At 42.0% G+C, this 16,406-nt stretch overlaps 1 protein-coding gene across 3 annotated transcripts in view; it reads right to left on the bottom strand.

Annotated features, from left to right (window-relative positions):
• The window catches only part of NCOA1 (nuclear receptor coactivator 1), a 1,223,800-nt gene that overhangs the window by 741,850 nt on the left and 465,544 nt on the right, over nt 1–16,406 (bottom strand). For all 3 annotated transcript variants that reach the window (XM_086928021.1, XM_086928023.1, XM_086928022.1), the window contains one exon: nt 13,208–13,313. In XM_086928021.1, coding sequence (XP_086784147.1) covers nt 13,208–13,296 — 89 coding nt within the window. In that variant the 5' untranslated portion in view covers nt 13,297–13,313. The remainder of the gene's footprint in view (nt 1–13,207; nt 13,314–16,406) is intronic.

Here is a 16,406-nt window from a genome sequence, read left to right as displayed (position 1 = left end):
TATACATTAGGCTAAAATACTCAACTGGTGCTTCTAACTACGCCTACCCCAGTGTTCCTGACCTAAGCCTAATACTTGGGAGGGGAGTAAGTAAGCAGTTTAAGTTGGTTTTGCCAAGGTTTGCTTCAAGAATTCTCACTAAGGGTTTAGTCAACACCATACCTCTGAATAGAATGATGGAGGTCTGGTATCTCCTTCAGGGGAATCTCGGTATCCCAGTCACCCGCGAGGGCAGACCAGAAACGCTGGCTCTGGATTTCTCAGCAGGAGAAAGACAGCGTCTCTCTTCAGCGCGTCGAGGAGAAGGAGGGGGGACAGCGTCCGCGGGCAGCTTGGCATCTGCTGGGCTCTTCGCAGAGGGACGGCTGTTCAGCTCCTAGTTACACCACACCATCGTTCGCGCTTTAGCAGCGATAATGGCATCAGCAGCTTCAGGCGATGGGCAGCAGGCTGCAGCAACAGGAACACTGCATACAGCATACAACAGCGATGGGACACCAGCAATTGCTTAAGGCAACGTTGGTAATATTTATACCTGACAGGTGCCTGGTTTGACGCAAGTTTGCTGGACATAAGACGTCAATTAAAGATGTCACTAGGAAGTGATAGCTATCAGTTGCTCATTAGAGTTCCATTACTAATCAAAACACAGCAAGCGGGGATTTCCAGTTTTGCTGAGTTTTTATCTTGTTGAAGAACTCGGAGTGTTAATCTAGGAATATCAGATAGTGACTTCTGCTCTGTCATTGCACTAATTGGTTGCAAAGGAAGTGGCAGAGAACTATTCTGGAATGTGGCTCTGTTCGTGTGAGGCCAGAGATGACTTTCTGAATATCGCACTTGAACGGTTATGCCAATATAGGGAATAAATGGATTTATAGCCGAATAGGGGCATAAGGTCACAGTATCGATCAGGAACCTAGATAAACACGCAACACCCACTCCACGTTTTCATGCCCATCAAATTACTAAAACTAGAGCAATAAGATGCATGTGTAACATTGCCCACCCCAAAATACATATATGCATTTGAAATAGGCGTATTTGTCATACGTGAAAATTTAGGTACTGTACGTTTTTGAAGCATAGAAATCATTCAAAAAATTATAGCATATGAAATCAATGAACGATTATGCAAAATGAATTACACATGAAATATCTCTGAAACAGAAGAAGGGCGAGATAAATCATCACATATAAATGCATTGCAATAAATGTGTGCTAGAGGCTGATGTAAGTTGTTATGTCTCTAGATGTGTTTAGAAATAGAAGTTTGAAGCTTCTGTTCTCTAAGAATAGTTTTTACCTTAAGCAAAGAATTGTTCGTGCCAAAAAAAAAAAAGGTCAATATTAAAAAATGTCCAATTCAAAAGAATTAATGCTTGAACGGGAAAAATAGAGTTCCAACGCTTTTAGCAGTATTTGTTGATCAAAACTGAAGGCCGAATTCAGAGTTCATGGGAACGCTGTGTGTCGGAAAGCTTCTCCAAAGTTATTATTTCTGTTCGGGTGAGAACATCATATCAGACACGCTCTCAAAGAATTGGTCTACAAAATCAGGTGACAGTTCAACCAAATTCGATAGTGCTGTAACTTGGCAGGTGTGAGAATGATTGCTGTCATCATAGCCGGGTTCAGCAATGCTCACAGAAGGTCGTACCTGGGTGATGCTGCTTTTGTCACTCGCTCCACTGTTACCACTTATTCGTAGTACAGGAGTCTCAACGAATGCCGTCATCAGGATTGGTAGCCGCTGGGGACAACACAATGCGTGAGCCGTTATTGGACTGAGCAAAGTATCGACGTCCATTGGTACTGCTGATGGAAGTGAAAGACAGATGTCCAACACGCATTCATCTCCGCATAGCATACATCGAAGTACCGGTAAGATACAGTTCTGCCATATAGGTCTGAATGAAAGGAACCAGGTCATGTTTAGATCTCTCAGCCTGGCCAATCCAAGGACGTTAGTTATCCTGTCCCAGTAGCGCATTGCTAGGATTGTCTCTTCCATTCCCATGGGAGCTATGTCTGAGCTTTGGCTTGCCATAACGAAGCAGGACGGTCAAAAATAAAATCCCTGCTACAAGTCCCAAAAGTAAGGGTATGCCGCCAAAAACAGAGTGGACAAAATTAGGAACGATTCCCAAAATTGCTTGAAAAGGTGTTAGCAGTCCCGTAAAAATCGACTTAAATATGCCTGGGATGCCTGTGGCACTAGACATGTTAAGGAGCTGGCTAAGCATTTCTACGAAATGCACGGGGCAATTTGTTGATAAAAGTTCATGAACTTCAGTAGCTGTCCTTGCAACTAGAAGATCATACGTCTCTTTTGATGACGTTATAGGCACTGTTGTCTGTAAAAGCACAGACTTCATTTTGCTTAAAGTATCAATTCGTATAGAATAGAGATTCAGACGAGGCCAGATGGGAGTCACTGTGTCTGCAGGCCCACTCGGGAACAATGCCTGCATACAGCATTTGACCATGGATGTTACTCTTACTAGATAACTTTTCCCTGGCACAAGGCCACAACATCTGTGATCCGTTCTAAGAATGTAACTCCCGTTTGCAAGTTGCATAAAGAAGGGCTCTATCTGAGTTGCAGGTGTGACAAGCTGGTGGCATGAAAGGTTGTTAGAATTTCCATCACATGCTCCGTGTAAATTAATACCCTGACACAAAAGTATACCGCTTAGTGAATGTTTACAATTTTCACCACTAAGAAATACATTTTTGTCGCTGTCACTATAGCTAGAATGTGTGTATGGTAATTTCCATTCTGATTTTACATATCCTTTACCCAATTGTTCATACTGGCCAGTAGGTATGTATTCAAGGCACTTTTTAAATCGGAAAGTTGTTATCGGAATAGTGATAATTCCGTGTATTATCCATTCAATGACAGGACTCTCTGACATTGTCAATGGTAATTTCTCAAGTTTTTCGATGCTCAGGATTGTATAGTCTGCTCTTTTCTGTGCCAAACTGATTTGTTTATCAGTAAGGTTAAAAATGGAAAATAATGACGTTGTGTTTATTAAACGCCAAGGCACATAGCCTGAACGAAGATTTTGCAGCGTCCAGCCCAAATGTACAATAGAGCGTAACTGAGATTGGCCATGTTGTAACATTAGCAAGTCTCTTTCTATTACATCAAAGGCAGAGGATACAATATTGTCCAACAAATATATTCTGGAAGACAGAGTCATTAACCCATTGTCCACTACAGAAAGTGATTTCTCCAAATTAATACGATCAATTTCTCGTATTTTTTCAGCTGTTTCAATTTGTTTGACTTTCCAAGCCTCGTTGTAAGCAGCATAGATACTGGTCGCTATGAAACGCTTTTGACGCTGTTTGCGTGGTCCAAGAATGAAATCGCGCAAATCAGCACCATCTTTTAGTGAAGACAAGTGTTGCTTAATTTCAGCCAGTGTGGATGATGTTAGCCATTCAAGGCAGAGTTTCCCTACACTGTATGTTGTTATTATCCCTGGATGTTGTCTCTGGGAGTATCTCGGGTCTAGTCTGGTCATTTTCAACCCCTGTGTTTTATTCAGGAATCTATCTTGACAGCTGTTTGTGTCAGTAGGCCAGATTAACCACTTTTTCCAATCAGGATGTGTTCTGTTAAAATGTAAAATTTGTGACACGTCTAACTCAATATCTGTAGTTGTATTTTCAGGTATTGGCTTTGGAATAGACGGTGTTTTAAGGTCTTTGATCTTAGCTAGGCCAAGACAGGATGTTTGGTGTATTGTGTCATTTAAAAACATAATTTGTTCTGGTATCATGCAGGTTCTGAATAGTGCTTCAATGCCTTGTACCTGCCAATCTTTTGTACCCCAAATTGTTTTCGTTTCAATGTTATTTTTCCAATAATCAAAACCAAATGTCATCATTTTTTCATAAAATGCTTCTGAATATATCAATTTAGAATTTGTTAGCATTGTTTTCATTCCTGTTTTATCTAACAGTTTGTAATAAAACGTTTCTGCATCACTGGTGTTAAACCCTGCGATGTATTTGAATTTCTCAAAAAATGCTTTAGAACTGCTTTTAGGTGGTGTAGCACAATGTTCCCATTGATTATACATAAAAACATTTCTAGGCTGTGCAGATTTATGCAAGTAATGAACGCCATAATGTGTGTAGCAGAATAATTGCTCATAACTAGATCAACCTTGTAAATAATCATGATCTGTGAATCTAGCTGACATTACTAAATCAGACATCATGCCATTAATACTGTTAAAGTCCCAATCATCAGAGAATGTACTAGGTTTTACAAAGTCACTTAAGGAAACCTTCAGTTGATGAGGATACTTCAGGATTTCGACCGGACCATAGATCTCATAGTCAGTTTTCTCCCATACTACCCCACCAGGTATTGGAATTGCTGTGACATTTACTGTTGACAGTTCTCTTTTCTTCACGTGGGATGATCTGTGTGGTTTGAGGACTAGGTTGATGTTCTGACTTGCTGTGTCCATTGTACTATATTTTCCCTCAATGAATTTTCCCAACCAAAGTACCATGATGAGGCAAAGCAGGAGGAAAACTACACCTAGACCGAACCAGAACTCTAACCAAGGTGAAATAAGGTAGATTTCCTTCAGTTGATGAAAGAGTTCCGTTGCTTTTTCTTTAAAAGACTTTTTTGTTTCTGGCATCACTTTGGGGTCGTTTTGATCTTCAGAGAAGTTGTCGAAGTTGATGAAATAACCAGAGGCAGTTCTGTCAATTGATGGGATTGTTCTTTCAATCTTTCTCTCAGTAGCACTTTCTGATGCCACATTATTGTAGACTGGTGTTTCTTGACGAACTGTTTCAATCTGTGTCTCAAGAGGCACGAGTTCCATGGCATTATTGCATAGTCCTTCTCTATGCACTGCAGGCTGATCGAATGTGATGAGTCTTTCAGTTTGAACCTCTTGGATTGTTGCAAGTTTGGGTATTCTGTTGTTTCTTGGGAGTCCACTGGGCCTACTGTTGATTATAGGCCACATGCTTGTGGTTTTACCAGGTCGATAGACACGACTCTGTTCTCCTTTTTACCAGCAAGGGGCGGTAGCACTACTGATCTTGTTCCGGTGACTGCCAAGACAGGTACTGCTTTTCTGTAAGAAGGCCCAAATTCCTTCTTCACCGCGATCTTTTCTCTGACTAGATCCCCAATCTTTGGAATCCAGACAGGCCTTGCTGGGGCTGTTGCTTGTGGTGCCTCGTCAGTGGTAGATGGCTGTTGTTTTAACTTTATGTTGCTTAAGGATTTTCTTGTTTCATTCAGTTCCTGTAAAACAGCCAAACGATCTTTGATGTCAAAGTCTGTTGTTTTTTCTTGTACCACTGACATCTGACTATCGAGGTCCTGAATGTTCATTCTAATTCCGAACAATAGTTCGTATGGGCTGAAACCTTTTAGAGAATTTCTTGCCAAGTTATTAAGACTGGTCTGGACACTTATTAGATGTTTGACCCACCCAGCACCTGAACCTAATACCTTCACTGTTATAGATCGCTTTATGTCCCGTTTTTTTCTTTCAACCACACTATTCCCTTCGGGGTGCGACGGACAAGAATACCGCAACCCAATTCCCATGCTGGCCATGGCCTCCTTATAAGCTTGAGAGCTAAAAGCAGGACCCTGATCAGAATGGAACGTGGTAATTGCGTATGTGCCGATATGGACTCGCAAATCTCTCTTATAACAGTTCTAGGCGTCAGCCGAGCGCTGGAGTCCACATTTTTAAGTGTGTTTAGCCTTAACTGTGTACAATGGGACGCGCTTCTCTTCTTTGATTGCGCAGATAGACCGCCTTATGCTGTCTAGCAGGGATCCTGGAACTACACTGGCCTGTTCATTACTGCGATCTCTGTTGCAGTCTTCACAATTTTGAGCAAAATATTGAATATCTATGCTCATTCCTGGCCACCAGTACTCTGATTGTAATTCTTTCAGAGAATTCTTAATTGTTTGATGTCTCAGACCCAACCCCATGTGTGCTTCCAGTAAGAGGAAGCCCCTCCTGCTCCTGTTTGGAATTACTCTGTCCTCCACTCCAGGGATTCGAGCAAAAGGAACGGAGTTTGCATCGATTACGTATGCATAATTGAGTGGATAGTTCACGGGTAATGCAGCACAGTCGCCTTTTACGGTCGTTTTTACTGCCAGCATGGTTTCCCCGTCTATGTATTTTTCTGTACGCTTTTTTGTGGCTACGGAAGCCGGGTTAGTTGCTTCCGCTGTGGCTGTATTAGCCAATGAATTACCTGCAACGTGAACGCCATCACGTTGAAGACTGTGCATGAATCACGTGAGTCTTTTGTAGTTCTTTGTGTAAAAGAGCTACCTGTTTCCAGAGCAATTTATGCTTTATTGTGGCACCTGTGTCATCTTTGTAATTGTTTTCAATCCACCTCTGCAATTTATTGTTGTAAGAGTTGACGCAAAAATGAGAATCGCACACGATAAGTGTCGGGAATTCACGTTCTGCATTTTTGAGCGCCATCTTTAAACATCTGATTTCAGTTCTCTGAACCGAACAGTTTCTTATAGATTCAGTTTTTGTTACTTTCGGTCTGAATTTACCGCACAGCCAACGACCTTTAACAATCGCACATGCTGCATCGTAGGATTTGCTCTCTACGTTGAAATGCTGTACAAATCTATCTGTATAGATTATACAGGCATACTGTCGGAGAGGCAGAAGTTCGATTGGAAGAGGATATTCTTCTTCATATTCTAAATCATTCAGTTCTTCGAATTGCTGAGCGAAATAGTATTTCACATCTTCCGCTCCTAGAGAATCTACACACTGTATCCATTTCGGATCCAGTGACACTGTAGGCAGGTTTACTGGGCTGAATAGCGCCTCGAAGGCGGATTCCGCTGTGAGGATATTAATCCGTTTGCCGTGTGCTAGTTCTCGTTCATTTGCTAATGCAATTTGCACTGCTTTCACAGTTCTTTCTGTGAGACTGAATGTTTTTTCTGCTTGTGTGTACAAGTGAGATTTAATTGAAATTGGTACCTTTTCTCCCTCATTAGAGGTTAGGTACGTGAATCCGCATCTTCCTGGGATGACTCGGATTACAAGATCGCGTGTATTGTCACGTGTATCTAATTTAGATTTTGCTAACATGTCTGTTTGCAGTGATCTCAAAATTTCTGTGTGTTTTTGAGTCCAATTGATTTGTTTAAAATCAGGTTTAATTAGTTCGTAGAGAGGTTTAACCCTCTCTGCGTAATTTAGAATGTAAGTTCTTCCGAAATTCAGAAAACCTAGTATGGATTGTAAATTCTTCACCGTTTTTGGTGCTTGGAGTACAGCGCACTTCTCTAAGAAGTTGTCCGCTAGGCTTTTCCCTTCACTTGATAATTCGTACCCTAAAAATAGTACTGTCAGATGGGCAATTCGGGACTTTTTAAAGTTGAATTTGTAACCCTCTGCTGCGAACCCAAGTATAATGGTGTTCACTCTTTTCAAGTGAGTATCCAAGTCGTCGTCTGTGAGATAGATATCATCTACGTAAGATAATGCCTCATTATCATATATTTGTAGTAACTCTGTTACCCTAGCTGAGAATAGCCCTGGGCTGTTCTTGAACCCCTGTGGGAGTCGACAGAATTTTTTCTGCAACCCAAATGCTGAGAGAGAAAGCGGTCAAATATCTGCTTTCTGGTGCAATGTTTTGACAAAAGAAACCATTAGATATGTCTAATGTCGTTTTATATTTTTTCCTAACTATGTTATTCATTAGGGCTGCACTATGCGAGTTTTGTACTGCAAAAGTTTTGCAACATGTATTAAGGTGTCTGTAGTCCAAAACTAGACGATATGAATTGTCTGGCTTGGAGACAGGAAACAAAGGATTGTTCATTTGAGAGGTGCATGTTTCAATCACCCCCTGGTATTCAAGTTGATCTAAAATCTCCCTGACTTGTTTTTTAGCTTCTTGCTTAATGGGATACTGCCGTTGGGCAGCTTGTTCACTTTTCAACTGGATTTTGTGAGGAGGAGAGTCCTCATCCCATCCTACATGATTTTTATATAATGCCGGTGCCTGGGCTACTGCCCATTTCCTTGCATATGTATATTTTTTATGAATCGGAATGTGATTCGAGAAGGCAGGCATAATCACTTCTTCGCCACGAGGGCACTCCCTGACAAACTCTGGGGGCCAATCTTTTTCAGCTAACAGAATATCATAACCATTTGAGAGCTTATCCCAAAACAGACCTCTAATTTTCCTATTCTTATCACCCTCTATACGCAATGTTATTTCGTATATTTTATGGGGCTCGCTAAGTCTGGTGTCGGCAGTTTCAACCTGAATGTATTCATTCGTGTCCACTGTCTCCAGATGACTCATCAAGATTTTGCGCGCTATACTGATTTCTGCTGCACTGTCCAACATTGTCAATGCCCACTCCCCGTTTTTCAACTGTGTCCTCAGTATTCTCGGCATGGTTGATTACTCTAATACTGGCTACCTTCTTTTTTGAAAATTGAGATTTTTTACTCTGAGCAGGTTCCTTGTCTTTGGACTTGGTGTGCTCTCCTGGGTCTGACCGTCCTCTTCTTTCCGATTTCTGCGAAAAAGATCGAGAGGGACGTGTATCAATACTTTGATATCTATCAGGTTTTTTCAGATTATCCCTATTTCTAAGGTTATATCTTTTCTCAGAGGGCTCCCTCTGGGGAGACTGGTGTTCTCGAGTCGGAGTTCTTTCCCTCCGACGAGGAGACCTTCCTCTGGACTGGAAAACTTTTTCCTTGGGAGTGGATTGTTTATTTCCATCCCAGCTCTTTTTAGGAGTGTTTGAATTATTTTTAATAAATAATTTTTCAGGATTTTCGAGCAGTTGGGGCTTTACTGGTTTTCCACCCAAGCTGTCTCTACCTAATTCTTCATAGCATTTTTCTATGATTCTGGCAAGGTCAACTGGCTGATCTTTTATATCTGTTTCCTTCAACTTCTGGCGAATCGCCACAGATGCTGCTTCTCCCTTTATGTTGGCTAATAATATAGCCGAGACCTGCTTGAAGTCTTTCAGTAATTTCATACCTAGATTTAAAGCGGGCTCTGGACCGTATTCATTTTGAATCTGTTTTAGCACTTCTGGTATTACCGCCATAGACGGAACACCGTGTGTTTTTGTATAAATGGAAGCAAAGACTGTACCCCAAGTGTCGCAGTCCTCCACGTGTGGTGCGATTCCCATAGGAAGGCAGATGGTCCAGATTCTGTGTTTCTCTATAGGGGTAGTATCAGGAAATACTGCCTCTATTTGAGTGATTTTCTGTGCTAACCAGAAAGGAATTTGTTCCCGTTTTACGGGTGTTTTACCAAGACATGACTGTATGTTCTGTGGTGTAATTTTATTAGTGTTCCCCTGATGAGGGGTCAGCTGTGGTACATTAACAGCTGATGGACTGTTGCAGTCCGCATTACATATTGGACTAATTGCCTATGTATTTTTATAAGTGTTTTAGCTGTACTAGCAGGTCTTCTTTAGACATTTTTGCAATGTCAGGATGTGGTGTGTAGCTGGCTAGAACCGGCCACGTTGCTCCTGGTCTACCTAGTGGACCGAGCCTGGTTATGTGATCATTATGTTTTAGGGCGCCATTAAACCAGAGCAGGTGCTCTTGGAATTTTAGTGGGATTTCAGTCTCCTCGAAAGGAGCGTACTCTTCCGGAGGTTCCTCTATTTTGTAATAGTGAAACTCTTTTGTTCTAGCGTTTGCCGCTGGAAAGTTTATCCATGAATAGAATACCTCTGTCTGCCGATATTCGTGAGCCTCTATCACGAAAATTACTGTACCACCTTGTGGTGTCAGTCCGTTTTCTATAAGTTTTAAAGTTATAGATTTTCTTAAATGTGCCGGGATGATTATTGCACCCGGTACCGTATCATCGGGACCCTGCTGAGTCGCATCTGCTGCGCCCCCAGTGGTTCCGTTTTCTAAGTCTGACATTTTATTGTCAGGAAGGTTGTTGCAGAGTAGGTCTCCAAGGAGACAAAGATTAGGTGCACAATATTTTGGAACACTGTATCCTTCAACGTTGAATAAACCAGAGCTTTACATAGGAATCTCTTCCTACTGAGTTCGGGCGGATTTTAACCTTTCACCCACTCCAGACGTCTATTGGAGTATTTACGGGAGAAAGGGGTCTGTGTGAAATATGCACGACTGAGTTACTCTAACGTCTTGCGTTAGTTTATCGCCTTACCAAACGTTGGGCGCCATGTAGTGTAGTTCCTAGTTTCCCACTAGGCCCTGCGCATTGGAATAACATAAACAGTAGTATCGACGTAGAAGTGCGGATCTTCCAGGCCTCTACTGACTATGCTAAACTTAATTGGGTGTGTTACCAACTAGCTCAGAGGTCACTGGAAACTTTCTTGACTGAATAGGAAGTGATCAGCTTCCCTGGCACAGACAAGAAGGGATTCAGCTTTCCAACAACCGTGCAACATGACAACTTTGCTCCTCAGATCAAGAGTCAATCTCTAGGGTCGTGTGAAACAATAGACAGTTATTTTACTCAGTCAGGTTGGTGCAGTTTACTTTCACAATATGTAGAGAACAGAGAGACGGGCATTTGTCAATAAAGGGTTAACATTTATTGAACAGTCTTTCTTCTCGTACAAGAGAAATGTATTGCCACAATTGCAAGACTTGTTATGATAAAAAGTACGTACAGTAAGATAAGTATTGCAAGATAATACTGTAAAAGCATTGATATGGTTTCTTAGCCATACAATGGTTTAAAAGTAATAAAACATATATACATTCATATATACATTAGGCTAAAATACTCAACTGGTGCTTCTAACTACGCCTACCCCAGTGTACCTGACCTAAGCCTAATACTTGGGAGGGGAGTAAGTAAGTAGCTTCAGTTTAAGTTGGTTTTGCCAAGGTTTGCTTCAAGAATTCTCACTAAGGGTTTAGTCAACACCATACCTCTGAATAGAATGATGGAGGTCTGGTATCTCCTTCAGGGGAATCTCGGTATCCCAGTCACCCGCGAGGGCAGACCAGAAACGCTGGCGCTGGATTTCTCAGCAGGAGAAAGACAGCGTCTCTCTTCAGCGCGTCGAGGGGAAGGAGGGGGGACAGCGTCCGCGGGCAGCTTGGCATCTGCTGGGCTCTTCGCAGAGGGACGGCTGTTCAGCTCCTAGTTACACCACACCTTTGTTCGCGCTTTAGCAGCGATAATGGTATCAGCAGCTTCAGGCGATGGGCAGCAGGCTGCAGCAACAGGAACACTGCATACAGCATACAACAGCGATGGGACACCAGCAATTGCTTAAGGCAACGTTGGTAATATTTATACCTGACAGGTGCCTGGTTTGACGCAAGTTTGCTGGACATAAGACGTCAATTAAAGATGTCACTAGGAAGTGATAGCTATCAGTTGCTCATTAGAGTTCCATTACTAATCAAAACACAGCAAGCGGGGATTTCCAGGTTTGCTGAGTTTTTACCTTGTTGAAGAACTCGGAGTGTTAATCTAGGAATATCAGATAGTGACTTCTGCTCTGTCATTGCACTAATTGGTTGCAAAGGAAGTGGCAGAGAACTATTCTGGAATGTGGCTCTGTTCGTGTGAGGCCAGAGATGACTTTCTGAATATCGCACTTGAACGGTTATGCCAATATAGGGAATAAATGGATTTATAGCCGAATAGGGGCATAAGGTCACAGTATCGATCAGGAACCTAGATAAACACGCAACACACTCAACCAAAATGGGAAGCTAGTATAAATGCATGTCCCTTTAACAGTGATCCACAGGACGAACCAGGAAAGCGAACAGTCAACTGACAGGTACATCTTTGTCACAGTGATCAAGTATGTCTAAACTTAGCTCCATGAGGCTTGCGTAGAGTGGTCAGTGTAAGAAGCACTGGTACATAACCACTATGGCTCTCAGGTTGGTCTGACCAGCAGTCTTCGGCATAGACAGTCACAGAAACAGGCTTTTTGTTCTTGTTCTAGTACACGTCCTCTGGGCTTTCCCATACAGGAAAGTCCAGTTCTGACGATCATTGTTGGCCAACTTCTTATGGCACCCTCTCCAGGGTCTCCCAAATAAAACGAACGTTAACAAGCATCAACAGCAACTCCAAAGACCTGGTTGCAGAGGGTAGATAGTATCCATATTTGACAATTCCCACAAAGCTATGGACCAGAAGAGGTAGCTAATGTGGCCAGCAGTTGCCTTTCAACAAAAGAATGCAAGTAATGGCGAATGCAGCTATTTACTTGAAACAGAGAATGAGAAGGCCCCAGGTGAAAGCGTTCCCGGCTGCAAACACGAGTTGGCTGATCCTATTTTACTAGGCACAAGATGCAATTTTGAAGATTCCACAAGACTGAAATACAACACCTATGTACAATCTGAAAATGCGGTCCTTTTATTTGAACACTATGTGCTTTCCCTATGAGCTTATCGTAATTCTGTGTATACAAAACGCTTAAACCTCTTACCTGAAAAACAAAGACATCTGGCACTTTAGTGGAACAAAACACACCACATTTTGACTCTTTGCTAAGTAGGTCTATTACTCTTAGTTCATTGAATCTTCAAACATTTTAGTTATGTTGATAGCACATTGTGGTTTATAAGTTTTAATATCCATACGTGAATTTCAGCTACACAAATGTAATGAGATGTATTTTCTTGAGATTAAGGACGAGTATTTTTTTCACTGAAACAAGTAAGGGCAAAAAGACACCTGAATGAATGTAAGTAGCAACAATCTAAATGCAAATCACAAGACCTTGAGAGACAAATCCATAACACTACACAGAATTTCGCCAGGCACCTTTGCTACACAAGCTCCCTCCACCATAGGCTCTCATACGTTTGAAAAATACCAACACCCCTTCCTCCACTACTGACAAATCTGTTTTTTTTTTTAAATGTGTTCCGGATACAGTAACTGGAAACATTTAGCGAACCTGGTCTAACTGTGGAGAAAAGAATATGCTCATAGACATAAAGTTGTGGAGTCACGAGTTAAAAGAAAATGTTCACGTGTCCAAACATATCAGCTCTGCCTAAATTTAGAAAATTAAATACATTGCATTTCGAAGAAACCTGCAGTGGCTAACAAACATCATACTAATTTAATGCTGGTTGTGGTAAACATTTTAGCGAGTTAATTTGTGTGCTATGCTTACCTCTGCACCAGGGTGTCACACGGGGACCCCTTCCTCTTCCGGGAATCATTGCTGGCAGGCTCGGCCGCACTCTCCCCAAGGCCACTCATCTTGAGCTACTTTAGGCCTAAAAAAAAAATATATATATATATATATATAACCGGTAACGAAGCACGCCTGATCAATGGCCACAAACATCAGAATACATAAATAAATCAGTTTCTTTCATTACAGCTGGAAACTGTTCTAGTTCATAAGTGTCCTATTTTATTCACCCACCATAAGATAATGATTCTGAAGATATTTTATTGAACGAAATAAATTACAGACCTTAGTTTATTTGATGACAGGAAACATTGGAATAAATGGTAAAGTATGGAAAAAGCCCTGCATATACCCTCTTGTCAATATCCATTTTCTCTCCTATATGGATTCTTATTTATATCTTTAGAATGAATACTCAAATATGTACAGTAAATTACAAAATAATTGAGGTCACGTTTGGGCCCCAAGCTCTGCTGCTCTTCATAAATCCGCAAAATCATGAACGGTTGCTTAGTACATATGTTCCTGGTGTCTGGAACCATTCATTATGGACAGTGCAGTCAGTATATTAGGAATAGTCCTTGACTGATAACATTTTCATTTGTAGGAAGTGTAATGAAAGAAAAATGTAAGGAACCCACAAATTTACTAATATTGACATTTCTATATCCATGATATGCCACACAGCCCTGTTGATTTAACGTAAAATGAAATATTTATTTAGGTAATTAAACATTTAATTTTCGAAACACTGGTATCCAAATTTGTCAAAGTTGTTACTTACTGATACGTGTGTGACAGAGCAATGCCACTGCCCCAATGACATCACTCCTTGGCAGTGCGCAAGATATGCAAGTTGGTTTTTCCTATCTCTGACCGCTGATCATGGGTGAACATAACGTGACTAATATTTCTCTTGAAATATGATGATTTTGCTGAGCTGACAAGATGGTCCTCTTGTTGTGAACGTATCTAGGACCCTAATTAAATATTCCCGATTTATGCCCTCATGTGGTTATAACAAATCATATCCTTATAAAGGCGTAAGAATCATATCCTTATTTAGTCATAGCCAATGCAGTCCAAATACGGCAAGGCTACTTCCCTAGACTCCTAGAAAGTACGACGCGTTCTTTAAACAAACCAAACCTCCAGCAGCCCGGGAATTCCCCCTGCTTCTGTTTTGATTTGTCCTAGAACTCCTGAGAGTCCTGAAAGAACTGCCAGTTCTTAGTGACAGTTCTTAGTGACGTCTTATGTCCAACCTTACATCAAACACGGCACCTTACAGGTATACATATACCAGCATTTGCCTTAAGCAACACACAGTGTCCAGTGTACTTATCCAAAGCCCAGCTGATGCGAGTGCCGAAGGAAGCCGACCCTCCCATTTGACGCACTGAGAAAGACGCTGTCTTTTCTCCTGCCGAGAAATCCAGCTCCAGTGTTTCCAGTCACCCTTGCGGGTTGCTGGGAGATCGAGTCCTGAGAAAGAGATACAAGACCTCCTTCATTCTATAACCAAGGTACGGAGCTGATTAGATCCTTAGAGAATTCTTGGTTCAGATTCTTGGCAAAACTAACTTAAACTTCAGCTCACTTACTCCTTCCCACGTACGAGGCTTAGGTTATGTACACTGGGGTAGGGGTATTTTAGAAGCACCAGTTGAGTACGTTTAGTCAACTTTTATTATTGTCAGTCAGTCAGTCAAAAGCTTTTATTTCGGTTAAAAAACCATAAAAAGAGATATTTACATACAACAATATAGTTTTAGCAGAATTATACATAATAAAATAATAAAAGAGCTAGAGGGATCAAATTTCATAAATAGGATTAAAATGATGAAGATACATAGATAAAAATATCACACTGGCGCTCCGAGGATTCCCAGCAGGATGCCCAGTTAGCTTAAATAGAAGAAACCCTCCCATTTTCTTCACAGCGGATTACCCTGTGGGAAGTAGTTGGTTGGGATACCTTTTTTTAATGTTGCGCACCTTATAAACCACATGGACAGAAGGAATTTAGATGTTACATAGACTGTCAAGAAGGCAGTATCCGTTTTAAGGATTCTATAGGTCTCCCTATAGTCCCTAATACTCCTGGACTTACAGAATTGAATTATCCATTACGCTCTAGGCGGAGAGTACGAAGGGCAGAAGAGCAGAACGTGCAGATCTGTCTCTCTGCTTCCCTGGCAACCTGGGCAAGTGCTCACTGGAGGTGTGACTTTGACCATTTAGCTGTTAGGTCCCTAAGGGGGAGAGAGCCATGCCTAAACTGGATGTAAAGTTTCCTGGCCAAGGGGGGCTGAATGTCATCCAGAAATCTCTCTAAGTTTGGGTGGGCCATGGTCGCTAGGAAAGTGTCAGTAAGCCTACCCAAAGAAGAACTTGAAGCTACGAGAGCCCAACCATACTCTCTCAATTCCATACTTAGAGTTTTCTTAGGGAGCACAGGGCAGGTCTCCTCGGGGGAAGACCACAAGTCCCCCCTGCCAATGGCCCTGGAGAGGTACTGGATGTGCTTTAGCCATGGAATATTCCCCGCACCCCGAGTTACTAACAGGTCCCGTAGATCCTCCCTATAGCTCTCAAGTTCCGGGGTGGCCCATAGTCGTCTCTAATATAACAAGGGGCGATACGAAATAACGTCTTGGATAGGGTCCAAGCCCAGGTCTAGCCTTAATGGGGGAAGGGGTGTGCTTTGTGGTAGCCTCAAAAGGCGCCTCATGTAGCTGTTCTCAGTAAGGGAGAGAGGGGACACATTTGCATGTCCCCAAAGGTCCGCGCCATATAGTGCGCCACCTCGCGCCTGGGCTTTATATATTTCAACAGGCGGTCCCACCAGTTTGAGGGAGGATTTGTTAAAAACTTTTAAAATACCGCCGGAAGATTGGGCAAGCTTCAGATTGGCTTCGGTAATGTGCGACCCCCAATCCATTCGGTCGTTTAAGGTGACCCCCAGGTATTCAAAAGTGGACACTCGGTCCAGGGCCACTCCATCCAGGTGCGGGTGGGGACAATTGGAGCATTTCGAATTTGAATTTTTAAAAATTTATAAAGCGCACTTTCACAATGCAGTTTCATAGCGCTAGAGGGATTCCTGGGCAAGAGAGAGTACGGGGGACTATAGGCTGAAGGCCTGCTGGAACAAGAAAGTCTTGAGGGCCTT

Source organism: Lissotriton vulgaris, chromosome 6 (assembly GCF_964263255.1).
Source record: "Lissotriton vulgaris chromosome 6, aLisVul1.2, whole genome shotgun sequence".
NCBI lineage: Eukaryota > Metazoa > Chordata > Amphibia > Caudata > Salamandridae > Lissotriton > Lissotriton vulgaris.
The sequence above is the reverse complement of the archived record's forward strand: the minus strand, read 5'-3'. Positions and strand labels throughout refer to the sequence as shown.